The sequence below is a fragment of the Sinocyclocheilus anshuiensis genome, unplaced genomic scaffold (assembly GCF_001515605.1).
Source record: "Sinocyclocheilus anshuiensis isolate Anshui unplaced genomic scaffold, SAMN03320099.WGS_v1.1 scaffold562, whole genome shotgun sequence".
Lineage (NCBI taxonomy): Eukaryota > Metazoa > Chordata > Actinopteri > Cypriniformes > Cyprinidae > Sinocyclocheilus > Sinocyclocheilus anshuiensis.
The window spans coordinates 153,647-175,180 of NW_015544158.1; the positions used below are offsets into that span (position 1 = coordinate 153,647).

At 36.6% G+C, this 21,534-nt stretch overlaps 4 protein-coding genes across 15 annotated transcripts in view; 2 read left to right on the plus strand and 2 right to left on the minus strand.

The window, feature by feature from the left end:
* Window positions 1–5,608, plus strand: part of appb (amyloid beta (A4) precursor protein b) — a 22,343-nt gene extending 16,735 nt beyond the window's left edge. For both annotated transcript variants that reach the window (XM_016495361.1, XM_016495362.1), the window contains 9 exons: window positions 960–1,034; window positions 1,319–1,477; window positions 1,663–1,791; window positions 1,877–1,976; window positions 2,718–2,921; window positions 3,085–3,138; window positions 3,220–3,290; window positions 3,396–3,542; window positions 4,903–5,608. In XM_016495361.1, the coding sequence (XP_016350847.1) occupies window positions 960–1,034; window positions 1,319–1,477; window positions 1,663–1,791; window positions 1,877–1,976; window positions 2,718–2,921; window positions 3,085–3,138; window positions 3,220–3,290; window positions 3,396–3,542; window positions 4,903–5,004 (1,041 nt within the window). In that variant the 3' untranslated portion in view covers window positions 5,005–5,608. The remainder of the gene's footprint in view (window positions 1–959; window positions 1,035–1,318; window positions 1,478–1,662; window positions 1,792–1,876; window positions 1,977–2,717; window positions 2,922–3,084; window positions 3,139–3,219; window positions 3,291–3,395; window positions 3,543–4,902) is intronic.
* Window positions 5,609–6,213: 605 nt separating this feature from the next.
* Window positions 6,214–13,678, minus strand: gabpa (GA binding protein transcription factor subunit alpha). 5 transcript variants are annotated; one of them, XM_016495363.1, is made up of 11 exons: window positions 13,246–13,678; window positions 12,241–12,342; window positions 11,624–11,720; window positions 11,349–11,493; window positions 11,166–11,250; window positions 10,482–10,709; window positions 9,358–9,552; window positions 9,224–9,277; window positions 8,872–9,000; window positions 7,668–7,860; window positions 6,214–7,546 (listed from the first exon to the last, which is right to left on the minus strand). In XM_016495363.1, the coding sequence occupies exons 2-11, from the start codon at window positions 12,317–12,319 to the stop codon at window positions 7,285–7,287; spliced, it is 1,467 nt and encodes a 488-aa protein (XP_016350849.1). In that variant the 5' UTR covers window positions 12,320–12,342; window positions 13,246–13,678; the 3' UTR covers window positions 6,214–7,284. The 5 variants fall into 5 exon arrangements, with proteins under 5 accessions (XP_016350849.1, XP_016350850.1, XP_016350853.1 ...); XM_016495364.1 differs by lacking the exon at window positions 12,241–12,342 and having other exon boundaries at window positions 13,246–13,675; XM_016495367.1 differs by lacking the exons at window positions 12,241–12,342; window positions 13,246–13,678 and adding an exon at window positions 13,043–13,239.
* Window positions 13,679–14,328: 650 nt separating this feature from the next.
* LOC107695483 (junctional adhesion molecule B-like) lies at window positions 14,329–20,354 on the minus strand. 2 transcript variants are annotated; one of them, XM_016495408.1, is made up of 10 exons: window positions 20,180–20,354; window positions 18,478–18,543; window positions 18,267–18,377; window positions 16,688–16,837; window positions 16,333–16,520; window positions 16,024–16,132; window positions 15,098–15,217; window positions 14,970–14,994; window positions 14,842–14,872; window positions 14,329–14,730 (listed from the first exon to the last, which is right to left on the minus strand). In XM_016495408.1, exons 1-10 carry the CDS (start codon window positions 20,316–20,318, stop codon window positions 14,692–14,694), a joined length of 978 nt encoding a protein of 325 aa, XP_016350894.1. In that variant the 5' UTR covers window positions 20,319–20,354; the 3' UTR covers window positions 14,329–14,691. The 2 variants fall into 2 exon arrangements, with proteins under 2 accessions (XP_016350894.1, XP_016350893.1); XM_016495407.1 differs by having other exon boundaries at window positions 14,842–14,893.
* A 90-nt stretch (window positions 20,355–20,444) lies between these two features.
* The window catches only part of LOC107695484 (bone marrow proteoglycan-like), a 5,664-nt gene continuing 4,574 nt past the window's right edge, over window positions 20,445–21,534 (plus strand). For 3 of the 6 annotated variants that reach the window (XM_016495410.1, XM_016495414.1, XM_016495417.1), the window contains exon 1: window positions 20,445–20,545. The gene's annotated coding sequence lies outside the window, so the exon portion shown is untranslated. The other 3 variants (XM_016495412.1, XM_016495415.1, XM_016495413.1) reach the window with 2 other exon arrangements.

The following is a 21,534-nucleotide window of genomic DNA, read 5'->3' on the forward strand; positions in this document are numbered from 1 at the left end:
GCTGCAATATAACAAAGAGTGAAAAATTGAAGGGGGTCTGAATACTTTCCGTACCCACTGTATATATATATATATATATATATATATATATATAATGTGTGTGTGTGTGCGTAATCTGTCTTTAACTACTACTATTTTTAGTAATACATTTAGTAATAAATAGCAATCTTTACCTGTATGTTTTTTACTAAAACATTTAAAGCATAAAAATGAAACATACTGTATATATGAACAATTTGAGTGACACAAATAAATAGCTAAATCTGAGTTTTGAATCAGTTCAGTGAAACTAACAGTTTGAAGTGATTCATGAAAATGTATCAACCATTTATTTGGAGCTTGGCAGTGTATAATTAAAGATACACATTCAAAGCAGAGTTTTTGTCATTTTATTCTATTAAAAAAAACAAAAGAAAAAGTATTTCAAAAAATTGTATTAAAATAGTATTAATAGTAAATGAATATTTAGTTAGGAACAATTATTTATTAACACATTTTTTAAGTATTTACATTATTATGTTATATGTTATGTTATGTTATATGTTATGTTACGTTATGTTTATTACCATTGTACATGTCCAAAAACATGGCAGTACCATGGTTTTTGTTAATAAGTGTTCAGAATTCATTTGATAACTGTCAGACTCTGTTCCATGTTTTGTCTGTGTCTTGCTCCCCAGGTGTTCCTTTCCCATGTTTAATTTGTCCCAGGTGTTCCCCATGATGGTTCATGGATCCCAGGTGTGTGTCTCGTCATCCCCTCCTCCTGTGTGTATTTAAAGTGTTCCCAGTCCCTAGTTCTCTGTCCGCTGTTGAACGTCTTCCTGTAAACGTCTCCCTTGGTTCCTTGGTTCATGCAAATAAAGTCCTGTCAACATATTCTCCAGCGTCTCCTCGTCCCTTGTGTGTGTGCAACGTGACAATAACTCTGTCCTTCCATTTCTCTTATCTTGGTTCAGGTGATGAGAAAATGGGAGGAGGCAGAGAGACAGGCGAAGAATCTTCCTCGTGCTGATAAGAAGACCATAATTCAGGTAACCTTTTAATAATTGTGAATGGCATATATTGGCTGATGGTTCATAAGCAGTGAATGGCGAAGAGTAAACAACATTTATTGTTCATATAATGTAGCGATTTATGAATCTGTTATATAAAGCACTTAGCAGGGTTGCGGTTCAAGTGCATTCAGATTTAGTAGTACAGCATACAGTTCCCATTAAAGTGGAGGGTGGATTTTCAAGGGGATTGAAAGACTTGTGGTATTTTATTCTTCAGGATTAAATGGCTGCTGGCTTTGTGTTTATTCGTGTTTCTATAGCGCTTCCAGGAGAAGGTGGAGGCGTTGGAGAAGGAAGCGGCCGGGGAGAGACAGCAGCTGGTAGAAACCCACATGGCACGAGTGGAAGCTCTGCTGAACGACCGTCGCCGTCAGGCCCTGGAAAGCTACCTTAGCGCCCTGCAGTCTGACCAGCCTCGGGTATTCACACCCAACCATAGTCCTGAACTACAAACAAAATGGAATAAGTTGCACAAATGTGTTTACAGTAGTAATTTGTATCATTTGTTTGCCACAGTGTCTCTCATCTACTAATCTAATATCTGTGTTATGGATAACCGCTAACCAAGAAAAACCTGATTTGTCCTGTGTCCCATCCCGTACAGCCTCGGCAGGTCCTCAGTCTGTTGAAGAAGTACATACGAGCGGAGCAGAAGGACAGGCAGCACACTCTCAAACACTTTGAGCATGTGCGAGAGGTGGATCCCAAGAAGGCATCTCAGATTCGGCCATTTGTAAGATTGTCAAGCTGTTCTTTCCTACTTCAGACATAGAATGTGTAGACACTTCAAACTTCATTTTGACCGCTTGGGCCTGTAGGTGATGACCCATCTGCGTGTGATTGAAGAGCGCATGAACCAGTCCTTGGGGTACCTCTACAAGTTGCCACAAGTGGCTAATGAAATCCAAGACCAAGTAGGTGAGTGTGAGGTGGCTCTTTTAGCACTAAATCACTCACATATCATTTAGGAGAATGTGTGTTTTTTTTTTTTTTAACTGGGTTCCACTGGTTTGGGAGAATTTAAAACGTCATTTTAAAAATAAGAAATAAAAAACAAATATGCACATAATTAAAATGATAATCATCTCTGTTCATCTCTCTTAACTGCAACACACATGCACTACTATTCAAAAGTTTGGGGTCAGTAAGATGTTTTAATATTTTTGAAAGAAGTCTCTTATGCTCACCAAGACTACATTTATTTGATCAAAAATACAGTAAACACAGACATTGTGGAAAAAAATTATTACCATTTAAAAGGTTTTCTATTTTAGTACATTATAAAATCTAGTTTATTCCTGTGATGTCAGAGCTTAATTTTTCAGCAGCCAGTCTTCAGTGTCAATCATTCAATCATTCAGAAATCATTTTAATATGCTGATTATGTGCTCAAGAAACATTATTATTATTATTATTATTATTATTATTATTGTTAAAAACGGTTGTGCTGCTTAATACTTTTGATCAATTTAATGCCTCCTTGCTAAACTAAAATATTTATTTCAAAAAGAAAAGAAAAACTTAGTGACACTTTTGAACGGTAGTGAATGCTTAGAAATTATATTAACTATGAAACAATGTATTTCATCTTATATTCAAATCTGCCATTAAAAATGTTGAAAAGCCCTGATTAAGGACTCTCATCCTTTCTTTCTCCAGCATTGCTGATTCAGTGTGATCAGGCTGAAGTCACCCAACAGCTGTCGTCTCTCCAGAGTAAGATGAGGGTGAGCTATGGGAACGACGCCCTGATGCCCGACCTGCCTGACAGCACCACCCCCCTGGACACTCTGCCACCAGAGCAGGACAGCCTGGGCTTCATCCACCCCGAAAGCTTCAACCAGGCCAACACTGACAACCACGGTAAACATTTGCACACTGAATGCTGTAACTGAACTGCAAACTTTTAAAAGGCCCATTTTTATGATCAACATAAACGGATATTAAGTAACCAATAATATACAACTATACACTACATTTACATTACATTTAGAAGAGTCTGAACAGCTTTTTGTGTCTTGTTCAGTTGAACCCGTAGATGTCCGTCCAATTCCAGATAAGGGTCTGCCTACGAGACCCGGTAAGTGTGTACATGTTATTTTCAGCCATTGTTTAATATCATATATCTAATCATTATGTTCCTATGTGTGGTTGTTTGTAGAGATTCCAAAGGTTCGTCTGGACATTGAGGAAAGGCACAACACTGGTTATGATGTTCGTGACAAGAGACTGGTACAACAATTTACACAAATATTTTGCTAAAAATATATAGAGATAAAATACAATATGTATCTCGTATTTCACATTTTACAAAGTAATAAATGTGTTTGTGTTCAGATGTTCCTTGCAGAAGACATGGGCTCTAATAAGGGGGCAATCATTGGGCTGATGGTGGGTGGAGTTGTCATCGCTACTGTCATCGTAATCACTCTTGTTATGTTAAGGAAGAAGCAGTACACTAACATTCACCATGGAGTTATTGAGGTGAGACGCATGTTATAAACATATGAAGACTCTAAGTCCGTCTGAGATTTCTTTCAAATCAGCTTTTTTTTATCAGGCTTCTATGAAAATATCATTGGACATTTCTGAAAATAAGGCATTCAGTAACTGACTAATAACATTTTCTTTGCCATTACTAATACTACTAATACTAATACGTAGGAGCCTGATAAAAAAATGCTCATTTAAAAGAAAAATCTCGGAAAGATCTCAGACGGACTTAAGAGATTTTTGCATTTGAAGTCTTATATATTTCTATCACCATTGTTTTATTTGTAGACTGGGAAATGTCTTGTGAGTAATAAAAAAAATATTACTGGTACATTATATTAAAAATATTAAAAGAAATGTCTGCTGCAGGCTCTAAAACATTTCATCAGAAAGAAATCACTCTTTCAACTAGAAAGTGCAGCCTTTTTAAAATGATTTAAAAATCATTACCCGTATGAAAAAATAATCTACATTTTCAAATATATTTTTTTATACAAAAAATGGCCAAACAATATATAAAAAATGTCAATATATTTACATGAATATATCATGTAATATATAAATATATTAATGTAAATATATTCACTACCAATATATTTTTGGCCATTTAAAATATATTAATATATTTTTAAAGCATTTAAAAATATATTTTGACCTCCATATATTTCAATCCAAGGAAGTACATTCATATGTCATGTTTGAAAAAAAAATATATATATTTGTTGTCTATTACGTGAATAAAAATCAACATAGTTTACATTGCTTCAAAAAATTACAATATTACTGTATATATAAAAATAAAAAATAAATCTGGTTTTGATCTCTAGTAGGTTATTCCATTCACATTTGCATTTAGCTTAAATGTAGGCTACTCTAAGATTGGAAATGTATTTCATAGAACATATATATAGCATTTATTTAAAATATATTTTGGCCAGAAAATATATATTTATTTGTCTTATGGGTATCCACCATCATGAAGGTCTGGAAAAATATCATGGAAATTAATCAGTAAAAAGGCATAAAACTATTAAAAATCAGTTTCACGTATTGAAATAAAGCTGAAATAAAATATAATTATTAGATGAAAACTTTTTTATTTCAGTTAGGCAACATTTTTAGTTTTTAAATACTAAAATTACTAAATCAAAACCTGAAATAAAAAATAAAAGCTAAATGGAAAAAAAAAGCACATACAATTTATGAAACTTTAACATTCAAATAAAAACTAAAAATATAAAAGTAATGGGTCAAAATAATAAATATTAATAGTATATAAATAAACTGCTGGGAATCTTAGTCTAGGTCTGAGCAAACATTTTTAATGACAACCTCATTTTTTCTGTCTCAGGTGGATGCAGCAGTGACTCCTGAGGAACGTCATCTCACTAAGATGCAGCAGAACGGCTATGAGAACCCCACCTACAAGTTCTTCGAGCAAATGCAGAACTAAAGAACCACTTCAGATCCCCACACTCCCCCTCACCACCAACCATCACCCCACTCTATCAGGACAGCGAATGCAGACTGATCCCTCATTCACACTATCGCTCAGCTCTGTCACCATGGAGATGAGAGTGGCTTCCATCACCTGACCATTTCATCCAATCGAATGAGCGCTCACTCAGTTTGCACAGAAGAGTGATGTGTCATTGCTGCCCATCCAGCCATCTGTCAGTACGTTGGTCCATCTGTGCGCTCCCATGCCTGTCCATCACAGCACTCTGGTGAATGAAGCATTCTCTTTGCCCATGCTTTCCTTCTAACTTACCCATGATCCTCTAAACCATCAAGTTTTATTTTTTTCTTTCTCTACTCTCTCTCGACCATTTATGTTCCCCTCCAGAACTTCCTTAAGCACTTACGTCGCCTTCTCTTTTTGTTTGCACGTTTCCTTCCTCCTCCCTCCTTCCTTTTTCCTGAGCACACAGATGATGCGGTGCTGTGTTTGGCTACATGAGGCTCCAACCACAAACAACCAGATGCCGAATAATGTACTCATTGTTTAACTTTTCATTCAGGGTTTCTTTTTTTTGTTTTTTTTTCTGGAAAAAAATTATATATATATATATATATATAAAAATCCATACATTGAAAAAAAAAAAAAAAAGGTATAAAAAAAACATTTACAGAGATAAGAAATGAATGTTTGGTTTTTATTTTGTGTGTAGTATGTATTGAATTAGGCAGAAACTAGCTGTATCTATATAGTGCATGGCAATTTTAACAGAGAGATGGTTTCTGAATCCAGACGCAGACTTTGACCTCTCTCATGTAGATTGTAGCTGGATTGTACATTTTATTGTATTCTTGTGATCCCATTTTAAATAAGTGAAAAAAAATCTGCACAGGGACATGCTTTAATCAAAGTGTGCTTTTTATTTCTTTTGGACCATGCCACACACACTTAAATGGTTGCATGGGGCTGGAAAAAGATGTATGTATAGTATTATGAAGTGTAATATTACCCCACGTTTTGGTTCTTTAACGTTCTACGCACTCTGCATTTTTTTTTTTTTTTTTTGAAGGGTCTAGGCCCTTTTTGCCTCATTAAGTTTTATTCCATGTTGGGATTTGGTATGGGGCCGGGATTAGGGAAGGGCGGTATGGAGTGCTGGTGGGATTTTGCTTCAGAAATAGCCACCATTTTTGGATTGTGTGATTTTTGTCCCACTTTGCCCTCTTGTATTTCCCCCAGTGTCTGTGATATTCACGAACACATTTTGGGACAGAAACACCTCACCTTCTCCCCCTCTTTTATTGTTTCACTGAAGTATCTCATAGCACCTTACAGGCCAGAGCAGATAGGAAGGAACGGGTAGATATGAAATATTAATGTAATGAATTCATGCCATGCGGTCTTTTGAAATGACCTCTTAATAGTTATTTCAAAAGTGCCATGATGTTGAAGGAAATTGTGAACTGTTGTAAAATACATTGTATGAGACACAGCCATTAACCAATTCAAACATTGTGCAGTTATGTCACAGTGCACACTGCTCATTACGTTCCTGTATAGAATTACCTTAGCTCTAAAATCTGGTGTTGTGCTGATTAGTAGATACTCTGAGGTGAGTGTCTGTGGTCAGTAGGGAACAAAGAAAGCTCTTTCTGTGACATTTTCCTTCAATGTCTATTCAAACCATTGGCTTAGAAGGGGAAAAGCTTTCTACAACACTAATCCATTAATAAAGTTTTGAATGTACATACAAACTCCTTGTGATGTGGTGTTTGGTGCACAAACAAGAAACAAAGGGTGCATTTGATTTCTGCTGCATTATGCAAGACCAGGGCAATTAAAAAAACAACTGTCTCTTTATTGTCCTCTGGTGGACAGTAAAAAGTACCTCACCTTGAGGGAATTGGACACAAAAATAAAAAAGAAAAGATCCTTTACAAATGGAAAATATCAAAATACACTGCCCACGTGGCTATCAAAAACAGAGTATATACAATGGAAATATAGCCGATGCTACCCTGCAGTCAGAGAACAAGCGTACAAAAACTGAAAGCTCATACGTGATCATCTATACTTTGTCTCTCACATCCACACAAACATTCGCTCTATAAGCATTTTAAGGATGCTCAAACATACATACACACTCGCAACAAAGCGCACATCTGCTTACAAACCCGCAGTTTCCCACCCTGCCCAAAGTCAAATGTTGAACCCGGTTTCCTCCCATCTTAAACTTGTCTCCTGATTGGCTGGGAATAACAAGCCACTCCCTCCTCAACTGTCTTTCTCCAAAGCTGCTGCAGCCAGAGTGACTGTGGTGACGGGCTGGCCTGTGGCAGTGGCCAGCGTGACTGTGTTGACAGACTGGCCGAGACCGTGCAGCTGCACCCGGGCGAGTTTCTTCTGTTCACACTCCGTCACCAGGCTGTTGAGCTCTGCGGCGCTGTATCCGATCAGAGTCCTCAGGTCGCACACAAACTTGTAGACAAAGCGCTTGCCCTGCACTTTGCTGATCATGTCTCCGTCATAGTAGTACCTGTTTAGGGGAGACGAGATTTGATGGATAGAGTTAGTGTTGTCATTGATGTTTTTGCTGAATACTAGCTGCATCCCTCCAAAAGCACCTAAACTAGAGAGGCGAAATGATACACTCGCACCTGAGAGCTCTGCTTAGCTTCTCGTAGTTCATGGTGGGCTTGTTCTTGCGCTGACCCCATTTCTGAGCTACCAGCTCAGGCTGATTGAGTTTGAACTCGCCCTCCTCTCCCACCCAGGAAATGCAGTCCCGAGAGTCCTTATCCGTCAGCAGCTCCAAAAGAAACTGCCACAGCTGAATCTGACCATTATTACCTGAGATGACACACAACACAATCATAATCAATTCTACAATCATTTATTAGAGTTTTGCATATGAGATGTCTATTCTTATTTTTCTTAGCAGAAGGGTTTGGCAAAATTCAGAATTTAAGGAATGGCTCCCATTAAATTCACAAGATGCGATTTGAATGGAACACATACCACAGGATGTTAAATGTGAATGGCAGAAAGAGGAAAATACTCTTCCACCATGGACCATAAAATGAAAGACAACATTAGATTATATAAGCATCCGACATTTCACCAATATGTATGCTACCATTAAAACATTTGGGGTCTTTTTTTTCTTCTTTTTTTTTTATGTTGTCTCTTAACAAGGCTGCATTCATTTGATCAAAAATACTGTAAAACAGTAATATTGTGAAATATTACCATTTAAAATAAATGTTTTTTTATTTTAATATATATATGTTTTATGTACTTTTTTCTGTCATGGCAAAGCTGAATATTCAGCAGCCATTACTCTAGTCTTCAGTTTCATATTATCCTCCAGATTCTGATCATTCTAAAATGCTAATTAGGTGCTCAAATTTTATTTGTATTTTTTTAATAAATGTTGAAAACAGTTGTGCTACTTATTCTTGTACAAACTGAGATACATATTTTTCATGATTCTTTGAGGAAAAGAACGTTTAATAGAACACTTATTTGAAATAGTTTTTTTTTTTAATCTGAAAGTTTTTTACTGTCACTTTTGGTTGATTTAATGTGTCCTTCCTGAATAAAAGTAATCATTTCCTTTAAAAAAAAAAAATTATACTGGCCCCATACTATAGAACAGTAATTTTACATTTCAAAAATGAATTACTGATATCATCATCAATATTATATGACAATTTAATTCATTGCAAATAACGATGTAATTTATACAAAAAAATAAATGTATTATTAAAAACTAAATTTACACCACTTACATGCATTATTTCATATAAATATACTAATATTGATAAACCTGAGCTTTTACACATAAACATTTGTATGCACCTGTGCGGTTGCCAGGGGAGCTGCGCTCCTCTCCTGAGATACGGGGGGCTCGGGGTGTTTTGTTGTGCTTCATCACCTTAATGGCTGTAGGTGTGGCCTGCTGCACAGGGGCAGGAATGATCTGCACAGCTGGAGAATAACAAGAAACTGTGTTACCCAGAAGACCAACACATGCTCCTTTCATCGAAAAGCTTAAGTGTTGCCTAGAGACACAAACTGCCCTTTAAGCAAATCATGTGCAGGTTATACAAAATGTGTTATTCAAGAAGGTACTCAAAAGGTGCTTTTGTTGATAAAACTGAAGAGAAACAACTGCAAAAACAGACAAGATTCAGGATCTACTGATACTCACGTTGATCAATGGTGACTGTTGCTTCCTGACCCTGATCCTGACTCGCAAGTACATCTGCACAGAGCATTAAAGAGATTAAAAATATTGTGATAGAGAAGTTGGAGAGCACACTCTCTTTCCTATGTGAAACTTACACTTGCGTAGAAGCTCCAGGTGGCTCCACAGGATCTCTCCGCTGGGCACTCTCTGGAGGAACTCCTCCTGGCTGAAACCACAGAGCTGGCGGCCGGGAATGTGAATGCCACCCACCTCCATTTCCTCAATGCCGAACTCTTTCATAACCCAAACTGCCCAGTGGATCACCTGATCTGCTGTCCACTGCACCGGGTCTGACAGACAGACACATAAAGCTCATTAAATGATACTGCTACTGACTAGGGATGTAAAAATGCACTGTTCTGACAATGAAAATGTATTACAACATTTACAGAATTTAATATTTTAAAGTTGATAATTTACTATAATAATACCAAGTGTATTACATGTTCATTTCTTAACCCAAAATAATTCCTGACTTATATTCAGATGTGAATCTGATATGAGTTGTAACAAAATAATTCAATTGTGATTTCTTTTACAATTCATTGCCATTTGAGGCTTCATGGTGTATGAAATTATTTAGTAGAAATGCATACACTACTGTGCAAAACTCTGGAGTCAGTAAGATTTTTTTTAAAGAAATTAATACTTTTATACAGCAAGGACACATTAAATTGATTAAGGTGACAGTAAAGACACTTTCAATGTAACAAAAGATTTCTAATTCCATATAAATGCTGTTCTTTTGAACTTTCTATTCATCAAAAAATCCAGAAGAAAAAGTATCATGGTTTCCACAAAAATATTTCAACACTAATAATAATAATAATAATAAATGTTTCTTGAGCACCAAATCACCAAATTAGAATGATTTATGAAAGATCATGTGACACTGCAGACTGGAGTAATGATACTGAAAATTCAGCTTTGCCATCACAGGAATAAATTACATTTTAAAATATATTGAAACAGAAAACAGTTATTTTTAATAATATTTCACAGTATTACTGTATTTTTTACAGTACTGTTTTACTGTATTTTTGTTCAAATAAATGCAGCCTTGGTGAAATTTAAAAAAATCTTAGCGACCCCAAATTTCTGAACACTAGTGTATGTGTGATATAGTACTCATCATCTGTGCCTACTACTACACTGTTACTAAATCCATTAAATATTTAGATTTAACTCTGAAACATGTTAACATCAATGGAAAACTCACCATAGGGAATGTTCAGTCGAACCTGCTCCTTGCGGTACCCTTCCAATGCGGCCGCCCAGCGGGTCACCTGCTCTGAAGTCTCATCAGGAATGGTGGCTCGCTCCACTGCAATCATGTGTCCATCCTCCACCAGATGGGCTTCCTCACCAGCAGCTGCGTCTGGATCGATCACCACCTCCACAGTCTCCACTGGTTTCACAATCTCCAGAATATTCAATTTTTCTTCACCTAAAACAGACCACAAACCCACAAGCAAGTCACATTTATATTAATGTTTTATTATTGCTGTAAATGGGTAGTTGCCGGATAACTTTTTTTTAATGAAGTTCTATCTTAGTATTTAATTTATATGAATATATAAAGGAAACAATATCTTATGTAACTGGTGATTTCATTTGAAGTTTTTCCACTATTTTTAACAATGTTTTTGCCTTCCCTAATTCATTTTAAATGGTCCTTGGTGTGATTATTTTTTAGAAGTGCAAATACTCATGTAGTCCCTCAATTACTATGAGCTCATAAAAGCGGCATGAATAATTATAAAAGAATTAGCTAAGTGCTGTTTACAACAGCACGTCACTTCGCAGGACACGTCAACTACCCAAAGATTTTCATTTGCCTGAAGGGCATGTTGACAAGTTGAGATTTGTCCAACAGCAATATGAGATCATTGTAAACTGTTACCCGGTTTCGTGACAATCTGCACGCTGAGCTGTACTGTACCATCTGTCTTCACTCCTTGATCGAACAGGCTGTGATCAGGATGCAACTACATGAGGAAAGAAGCAGAGTCAGGAAGTGAAGAGCTTAATCCATGAATACAATGAGTGCACTCAAATAAGATTACATTCATATAAAAGAACATACTAGGATGTCCTGCAGACAAATGTCATATCCATCCAGCGGGACCTGAAGACGAGGCTCCAGTAACTTCTTCAGGTCACCGATTGGCTCATTGATGTCAATGTCTTGAGTAATCAGTTCAGCTGCTGTGATGGTTTGCTCCTCGATCCTGACATTTGGTCACATGAAACAGATCATTTCACAGGCACAAGACACACATTGCTCAATGAGATGATTCCTCTAAACACATCAAACAGAGAAGGGAAAAAAAGGAAGAGAAAGAATGAAAAAGCACTTACCCTTCCTCTAGACACTCCTGTTTCTCCCGTCCATCAATCTCAATTTCAATCATCTCCTCTGTCTCACTTTTTGACATCCCTTCAACTCCTTGTCCAACTACAAAGCAAATACATAAAAAAATATAACAGTTAAAAGACACATTCTTTTGCAGCTAATCACAAAAAAAGTGAACAAGAATTATCAGTTACACTTTACAATAAGGTCACATTTGTTAATATTGGTTGAAGCATTAGCTAACACTAAAGAACAATGACTCATTTACCTTTTAATTTTTTACAGCATTTATTAATATTTGTTAATGTTAGTTTATATAAACACAACTGTTCATGTTAGTTCACCGAGCATTAAAAGATTTGATTTATCAAATGTATTAGTAAATGTTGAACAGTAACTAAGATTAATAAATGCTGTAGTAATATTGTTCATTGTTAGTTTATGGTAACCAATGTTAACAAATAATATTGTAAAGTGTTACCTAATTATTTTTACATGTATATACTTAAAAATAAAAACTGGAATACTTAATTTTACATTATGCTTAGCATTTTAATGAACACAAAGTAATACAAAACATACAAATGTGCCTAAAAGTCACTACATGGTCAGGTTAACGCACTCTTGCGTTCTAAGAAATCTCTGAAGTCCAATAAACTCTCACGCAACACCGAGGCTTTGCTCGAGTACAGGCCCACCATGGCATTTTCCCCACATCAGCACTCTTATTAAACACAGGAGACGCACGTATTTATTAAACATGCAATCCATTTGTTCAATCCATTTATTATTTTAATGTGTGTATTTAAACGGGAACGCTTTATTAATATAATTTCCACCAGCGGCTGGGTGGGAAGACGACGCGCGAATCGATACAAACGCAGTTGCCATGTTGGAGTGCTTTTGGGTTTCGCAATATAACCGCAAAATTGGGCGTAAAAGACGACTTTTTAAAACTTCTGAAACTTCCAGGGGTAGCTACACATCAAGACTTTTGATTCTGGAAAGTTAAAACGGAAATGGAAGAAACGGAAACAAAACAAGAGAAGGGCAGATGTAAAAGCAGCCGGAAATCCTGGCCGAAGTAACGGCGGCTGACAGACTTCCGAAAACAGCCGTGCGACTGAAGAAACATCACGGTGTTTAATTACGCGGTTCGTGCGGACTAGAATGTCTACGGCATGTACAATCATGGATGGAATATGTATGTATACCTGGCCTCTTTGTTAGCTGCTTAGCTGATGCTGACAAAAGACACGCCTGCTTGAACTGAATGTCTGCTCGCGCGGACAACTCGCGCTAACTTTTACGGAAACACGCGCGTTTGATTTTCGCGACGAGTTATATGCGTCAACGACATATTTCGATGGAAACAAATATATTTTAAATTATCCAGAATAAAGTTTACAAGTATGTTTACCTACTGCTAGTCGGGCGTGAGAGGGCTGGCTGGCTTACAGTCAGTTCTGTTAGCACTCCAGCTAATAGCTCTGTTCCTCTCAGGATGCTAACAGTTAGCTCGCGCAGAAAGCGGGAAAACTGACACGCTTATAACCTCACACATATGCAACATACTCCTTTTTGACCGCGTTTAGCTCACATTAATTAGTATTGCGGCCCGACGTACCTCTTTATCCCGTTCAGTAAGTGCTGTGTTGGAGTTTTGCGCACTAAAGCTGGGTGTCGGGCTATAGTTTAGTGTGTGTGCTAATAAGTTGAGTGAATGTTCATGCTGGTTTTTGGTCAACACTGCATTGGGGGCGGGGATGAGCAGGAGGCCTCGCTGCCCACTGACAGCAACATATACAACCCCACTCTGTGCAGTTTTTAACCATGTATCATAATATATACAGTTATTTATTTGTGCCAAAAAAAAAGCCAGCACCAGATAACGGAAGGTGGTGACTTTAACAGTGCCTTAAGTGTGAAAATCGACGCATTAATGGATACATATGTAGATACATATTAATGTCTTTATCTTACTCAATCTATGTGTGTTAGTTTGGTTTTTTATATGTATTTTTATGTTTATTATTTTGACTTATATGTGTATGTATGTACCTCAGAGCTCCTTGAAACTACAACAAATTCTTAGTGTTTGTGCACACTTAAAGCACATTTTATTCTATTCTAAAGAGTGATTTGAATTATTCCTGCTGATGGACATTCCAGTGCTGTGACTCTTCAAGTAAATGTTTCCAGCATTATGGACATTTTGTGTTTAATGAAATGTCTCACACTGTTGGATGTGACTATTAACTTGGAAAAATCAACTGATTTGTGCATTATGTAACATTGAAAATATATGCTACAGTGTTTTAATCTGTGTAAGAAGAGGAATAAATATGGCAGCAGAGTGTGAATTTTGCATTTACTTTATTTTACATCAGTTAATGTAACAAAAGACCAGAACATCTCGTTTTTGGAGACACTGCTGATTCATTTGAGCCACACACCAGCTAAACCAAATAGTTAAATTAGCTTAGACACATTTTTTATCTTTGTTTAAAAGATGTTAAAATTAAAATTCTGTCATCATTTACACAACCTTATGTTGTTCCATACCTGTATAGCTTTGTTGCTTATGTGGAGCATAAAAGAAGATATTTTCAGAAATGACTGTGTGTGTGTGTGTGTGTGTGTGTGATTCTTCAAAATATCTTTTTTGAGTCACAGAAGAAAGTAAGTCATATACAGGTTTGGAAGGACATGAGGGTAAATGATTGATAGAGCATCAAATCTTTTTGGGTGAACTATTCCTTTAATAAGCAAGTGGCATTTCATTGAGAAATACCCATCATCAGACAACAGATTATACTTCTGAATGAAACAAGTCAAGGTGCTTGTGATTCATGTCTACTAAAACATTGAGTGTATGATGATTAAAGGACTTTAGAGACATCCTGAGACAAGTAAAGCTTAGTTGTGAGAAGTCAAACAGATATGAGACAATTAAAATACTACATGCTATCTAAAAAAATGAATACTCAAATTGAAAAATAAAAAGCTTTTTACAGTAACACAAAAGAAACTTCACTTCTTTTAGCACAGCACTGTCCAGTATGTGCACACGTCATAGCACAAAGGATTGTGTATGTTTGTAGCGTCTCGGCTGAGGAGAGAGATGAACAATGGGATGAAGACAAGCCATTATTATAATCAGAAATCTCTTTAGTGCCAGTATTATACTATTTGACTAGTGAGTTATCAATAGGAAACTTACATCTGGAGGGTTATAGCTGGTCTTTGTTCTGCTGAAAAGTGCAAAGAAATAACTGCTTTGTTTCTAAAGGTATGTTATGTATTATTCTTATAGGAAAGAGTGCATTAAAAATACTGCATAAGACTTACCTTTGTTTTGTCTCTCCTTTATTCTCTGTTGGTAAATTCGAGACTTATGTTAGAAGATAAGGACAAGACATATTTCAAAGTTAAACAGCCTGTTTAGATTGTGTTAGTTTGAGTAAAGTGGTACTCACTGCGGCAGCAGCAACAACAGCACCCTCTTCTGCAGCACAGACAGATGGCAACACAGCACGAGAGGAGGAACAGGAACGCTCCCACTTCTATTGCTATAACTACTGGCATGTTCAGCTCAACTGCAACAGAGCATGTCAAACAGATATTCATTTACACTTGGTCCAATTATTATGTTAGCCAAGGATTTTGTGGCAAAACTAATTCAGTTTTCTCTCTGACCTTTTGAGTTAACCCTCATGTTTTGTTTGGTATCTAAAAAAATTGACTCTTTTTGCTGTGGTCAAAATGATCCCAAACAGAAACAACATTACTAGAATACCATTCAAAAGTTCGAGGTTGATACATTTTTTTTTAAATAAGTTCCTTATACTCATCACTGCATTTATTTAATCAAAAATACCGCAGAAACGGCAATATTATGAAATATTACAAGTTAACTGGTGTCAAGAAACATTTCTGATTATTATCAATGTTGAAAACAGCTGTGCTGCTTAATATTTTTATGGAAACAGACAGTGATACATTTATGTACATTTATGCATTAATGTCTCAACTCTGATCACTGCATCCTTGCTGAATAAAAGTATTAATTTCTTTCCCAAAAAATTCAACTGACCCCAAACTTTGAACAATAGTGCAGAGGCCAGTCGCATTTCTGAAAATTACCTATTTGTGATAAAACAGAGGAACTTTAAGGAAAAATAATTACTTAATTACTGCCATTAATATTTTTCTCTTGGTCCCCAAACAAAGACAGTATAGTCATCCTCAACAGAACATAAGGGTTTTTCTGCTACTGTACCTTTAAGACTTTGCTGTAAATGCCTACATTTTCAACTCTTTTACTGTATTACAAAATATCAAGTAAAACTGATTTCTCTTTTTTTTCTGACCCTTTAAAAAGACCAAAATGAACTTAACTTACATTCAGTTATCTTCATATGCCGGCCTGCACAACTTTTGGGTGCCCCCACCCCATTGGAGGCCTCACATCGATACTGACCCTCATCAGATTTTGACACCACCTTGAACTTCTGCTCAAAAGCAAAGGAAAAGAAACGGTATATATAAATCATGCTTGACATGTCATGAGTGCATCAAAGCCAAACAAACATAAGCAGCGTTTGTTAGCTATCAGGGGAAAAGGCTAACAGTTTTAGCCAGTTTTATCTAGTTTTTTATCAAAATACAAGTTTGTCAGTGGGAAAAAAAAAGAGATGAGCATTACACCAACCAGAGTCCCTGTTTTGGGGTCCAGGGTGTAGTTGATTTCAGGGAGATTGCTTGTGTGAAGTGGTTTGTTGTCTTTGTACCAGCTGTAGGTGGCAGTGGGAACACTCAGTTTGTCTTTGCAGTGGAGCTCTGCAGAAAATCCTCTCATGACTGTTTCTGGGACCTCACATGACGGCGCATGTGGTGCCACTGTCCATGTAAGACAGAGTTGCATTACATTGGTCAGTGATAGAAAGGTTGTGTTTAAGACTGAGAGTTATGAATATTTTTGGTGTATATTCATTCATTCATATATTCATGTAAATAATGAAAAGGAGATTACAAGATCGAATAATTAAAAAGATTTTAATTCTCACCAAGCACATTGAGGGTGACAGTGACCTCCCCCAGCTTGATTTTGTCATGGCGGGCTGTGACTTCGCAATGATACACTCCTGAGTCTTTCTGTGTAACACCACGGAGGGTCATTGTTGCCCCGTTGATGGATGCACTGCCCTTAAATGAACCTGGTAATAGTAAAAGTCAGAACAGTTTAAAGAAAAAATATAGCTGCAAGCAGCAATTATGGGGCCAAGCACTACAGAAGCAAGCATCAGACCAACTGAAGAAATTAGTAATTGAAGCCATTTTAGGATGATTTTAGTCAAAATGTCTGAAAAATCATAAATACAACCATCAAATCGATGTGGTGTGTTCTGTAGGAGTTGACAATGGCACACACAAAGTTTGGTGTCAATATGCCAAAGCATTGCAGAGATACAGCCTCAAGTGTCATTTTGGCATCATGCCTCAAATTCGTTGCTGTGGTATGTGAAAACGGTTTTGTCTATCAACACAAAATCCATAACTTTTTGTCAGCATAGTCTGAAGATGATATGATTCGATTTTGGTGAAAATCGGACCAACGGTCTAGGAGGAGTTCGAAAAAGTAGGTTTTGAACATTGGTATCTCTGTTCTCAGCATGACCCAAGGAATCTATTAATACCAGTCTCTTACAATAGGCAAAATTCACAGAAAGCTATTAGCATTTATTTGAAATTTCATTATAACTTTTGACCACAAGGTGGCACTGTCTCAAAACTTTTTGAGTACTTTCAGGTCATTGTCTCGATGGTACATACAGGGTTTCGTAACGGTACACCAATGCATTCGTAAAATATAGCATTTTATATCACAATACTCTATTGTAGTAGATGGCAATTTCATGTTTTGTTCAATTATAGTGCCACTAAGAGGCACAATCCCACCAAATTTTTTATGTGTCCTTAGAGTGTGCCCATACATCTGTCAAATTTGGTGAAAATATCTCATTTTGTTTTGGAGTTATAGACATTTTTATATATGAGAAGAGAAAAAATGACTGATGGCCGACTTTGCATTTATTTGCCACTTACTATCAAAATTTTGGCAATTGGGCATTAGCATTGCTCCTCACGCTATGTTTCCGAATTTCCTACGGTGGTTTCGTTTGCTGTGGTTAATGTTGAGACTGTCCTCTATCAGTGTACCAAATTTCACAACTTTCCCGCAAGCAGTTCTATGGGCTGCCATAGACTCAAGAGAGGAAGAAATGGAAAAAGAAGAAGAATAAGAACGCCAACAGATACAATAGGTGTCTTACGCACCTTCGGTGCTTGGCCCCTAAATATATGTAATGAAAGCACAAAACAAATATTCACTGAAAGACATTAAGGTGCAATCAGATTTACTGTTGATTGGCAAATTTTCGTGGGCGAAAATTTTTTGGCCAAAATTTCACTAATGTGACACACCAAATAGAATGTAATTTACTGCCAAAAGTCATTTTAATGACGCACTTCCCCTTTAAAATGATAAAATATCTAAAGCAATATGCAAATGAGAGAGATGGGGGACATGTTTAGGGACATGGTTGCAATTAATATGAAAGTGGGCAAAACAACAACCTACAGTACCTGTAAAATCTCCATCAAAATAAACATACGAAACATCTTTGCCTCTCTTCTTCCATTCAACACGTGGGTTTGTTTCTTTCTCCGTCTTGAATTCACAGGACAGGACAGCATCTTTTGCAAAGAACAGACAGAAGAGTCAAATCAATATGGTCTGAAAGCTTTTATATATCTAAATATGTCAAGCTGATTATCTGAAGACTAATGATCTTACTTGTGTTTTCATGTACCTCCACTTTGGCTTTGCTTGTCGTCACAGTAACAGAATCTGAGCTAGGAACTGGAGGAGAGGGAATATACAAATGAACACATGAATGTTGTAACACATCACAAAAAATCCCTCCCACAGCATTTTTATAATAGCGGACAAAAATTAAACTTTCAATGAAAGACTATGGGGGAAGTTTTTGTTCAGGACAAACTGAAATCCTGGCACATAACCTCAATTTAACCCAGAATATTTGTTTAAATGACACTGATTACTCAAGAGTGTGTTAGATTTTTTTCCTATATATCATGCCCCTTATATTATATAATATTTAGGTAAATAGGAAGAATACAGTAAACAGATTTCAGAATGAACAGATTTGAGTTTCTCCTCAAATGTGAAACCTCACTAACACTCACTCCCCGCTCTGGTGGTGCCAGGAACAGGGATGTGTAGGAATTTAAGTAATGGATGGATGTTCTGACACAGTCTGGCTGTGTGTAGTGGGGGGTGGCAGTCCAAATCAAGCCTGATAACCTCCTCACACACTGAAAACATGCACTTCTGGGGAAAGTGAGGGAAAACACTCTCCTTTGACTGTGCAAGACCTTTTCTATAGTCCACTGGATGTGTTAACAGTAGAAAAGAACTGACTTTCATGAGACTAGAGAGAGAAAGGCTGGATAGGGTCTTTTTACCCAGAGATACAAAGACCTACTATGCTGCTGTAACTTAAAACGTCTTCAGCTGGAAGAGGACTGGGGTTACAATCACAGCCCACCCCACAAGGTATTTAACAACCCTAACTATCACTTAGTGGCCTGCAACATGAAAGTTATCAGAATAAAACCAATCAATTTTGTCAAAGTCAACATTTTAGCTATATTCATAATTTTAATATACATTCTTATAACAAAAAAATGCCATTTTATATAAGCTGCAAAACTTCATGTGGTTAACAGATATTTGGATCTATAGACTAGACGGGATAAAGAATTTCTCATGGTATGCTGGGTAACCATAATCTCCATGATAATGACCAATACACAAGGATTCAGTCAAGGGGCATCAGTGACATGAAAGGGTCCCTGCCACATCAGAGTGAAGTTCAGATCTGGACAACTTCTTCACAGACATTTTATCACCCTCAGGATCTCATGTGTTCAAAATGCAGTTTGAGAAGTTTGTGTAAACAGTGTTTTACAAGACCCCCACCCACCCAATCCAGAGCCTCAAAGCATCCATGTCTCTTTGAAAAAGCACACACACACAAATCAAACAGTTTTGAATTTGAAACAAATCTATTCACAAAGCTGATGTCGATAGACAAATAAAATAAAATAAAAAAAACATTTAATTCAATTTTTAAAAACTATAAAAACAAATTCTTTTTTATAATTATTTGTAATAACTTTTAAACCTTATGCCATTTTCTCAGTGTTATAGCCAATTCTAATTACAAGGCACTTTAACACTTTAAAAATAATTTAATCGAGTAGAAATAAAATAAAATAATAAAAATAAGTATAATTTTTAACAAATAGGCCTAAATATACAAATTATTCATGAAAGTTATGAACTGTATTTTCCAACTCACCCCTCAAGAGTTCCCATAGTAAGAAATTTCTTTCTTTTAAAATGTCCAGAACACAGACAACGAACTAAAGAGTCAGATAATGAGAAATCCAAGCATCATCAATATACTTACTGTAGAGCAGCATGAGCAGAGCGGGGAAGGTTAGTATGTGTGCTGTGCTCATCTTCAGGTTAGTCACTGCGGTCAAGCCAGCCGCCAAGTCGAAAAGCACGGTCAATCTAGCCGCCACGTTATTTAGAGGGTCGCGCATAAACGGCCTATTACGGTAAAACCGTCAGAGAACTGATCTGAATGCAGTGCTCTTCCAGCGAACGCGATTTTTTCAGAGGTCTAGCCCCTCCCATTTGGCTCTGCAGCGAGCACCACTTGTTTTTTCCCAACACACAGTCCGTAACTGTCTGATGTTGAATACCAAAATAAAAGCCCTCCAATACTCATATTACAAAATAATATGTCCGGCTGGAGCAGAAGTGCGTGGTGAGTCTGATGTGCTTCTTGCTCTTCGGAAGTACTTTAAGATGGTTTGCGCACTCGTCGGAACGCTAAGCGAGCACGGCGCAAATGCTCTGAGACACGTGTCGACGATCTGCATATGAGCGACGTTTGTATAAGATAAAATGGTTTCTTATAGTATTTTTGTAGGTAAGCGTGGTAAACACTTTTTTCCTGTAAAACCTAATTGTGCATTTCCTTAAAACGATATACCTTTCTTTCACACGTCTTTCTATAATTCTATTAAAGGGGTCATATGATGCTGCTAAAAAGAACATTATTTTGTGTATTTGGTGTAATGAAATGTGTTTATGCGGTTTAAGGTTCAAAAAACACATTATTTTCCACATACTGTACATTATTGTTTCTCCTCTATGCCCCGCCTTTTTGAAACGCGTCGATTTTTACAAAGCTCATCGGTCTGAAGTACTGCCACGCCCCCTTGCTCCGTCTTTCAACAAAAGCTTTTGGGCAAATCCTGCACTAGGGATGGGCGATACCACTTATTTTGTTTTCGATACGATACCGATATTTTTCAAGGCAGTATCGTCGATATCAATACCGATTCAATACTTCTGAACTAAACTTTTAAATTATTAAATTTATTAAATTATTAAATTACTAAGCGTAAAATGGATAATGATAAGCACTTAACTTTGTTTAAAACGCATTTTAACATTCAATACGCCTTAATTGTAACTTATTAGGTTCTATTTTTGTTTACACATGGTTCAGATACGTTTTTTTGTTTACACATGATTCAAATCTACAAATACTACAGTTGAACTATGGTCACTTTAGTAAAACCATGGTTCATTTTCATAAGGGACTGCCAGTGATAGGCTGTTACATGCATAAAATGCAACATTTTTATTCTGACAGTGTATGATTTCTATTAACATTACAGAATAGAACATGATCAATATTATCTTTCAACGTTCAATTTAAATAACTGTAATTGCACAAACTATGTA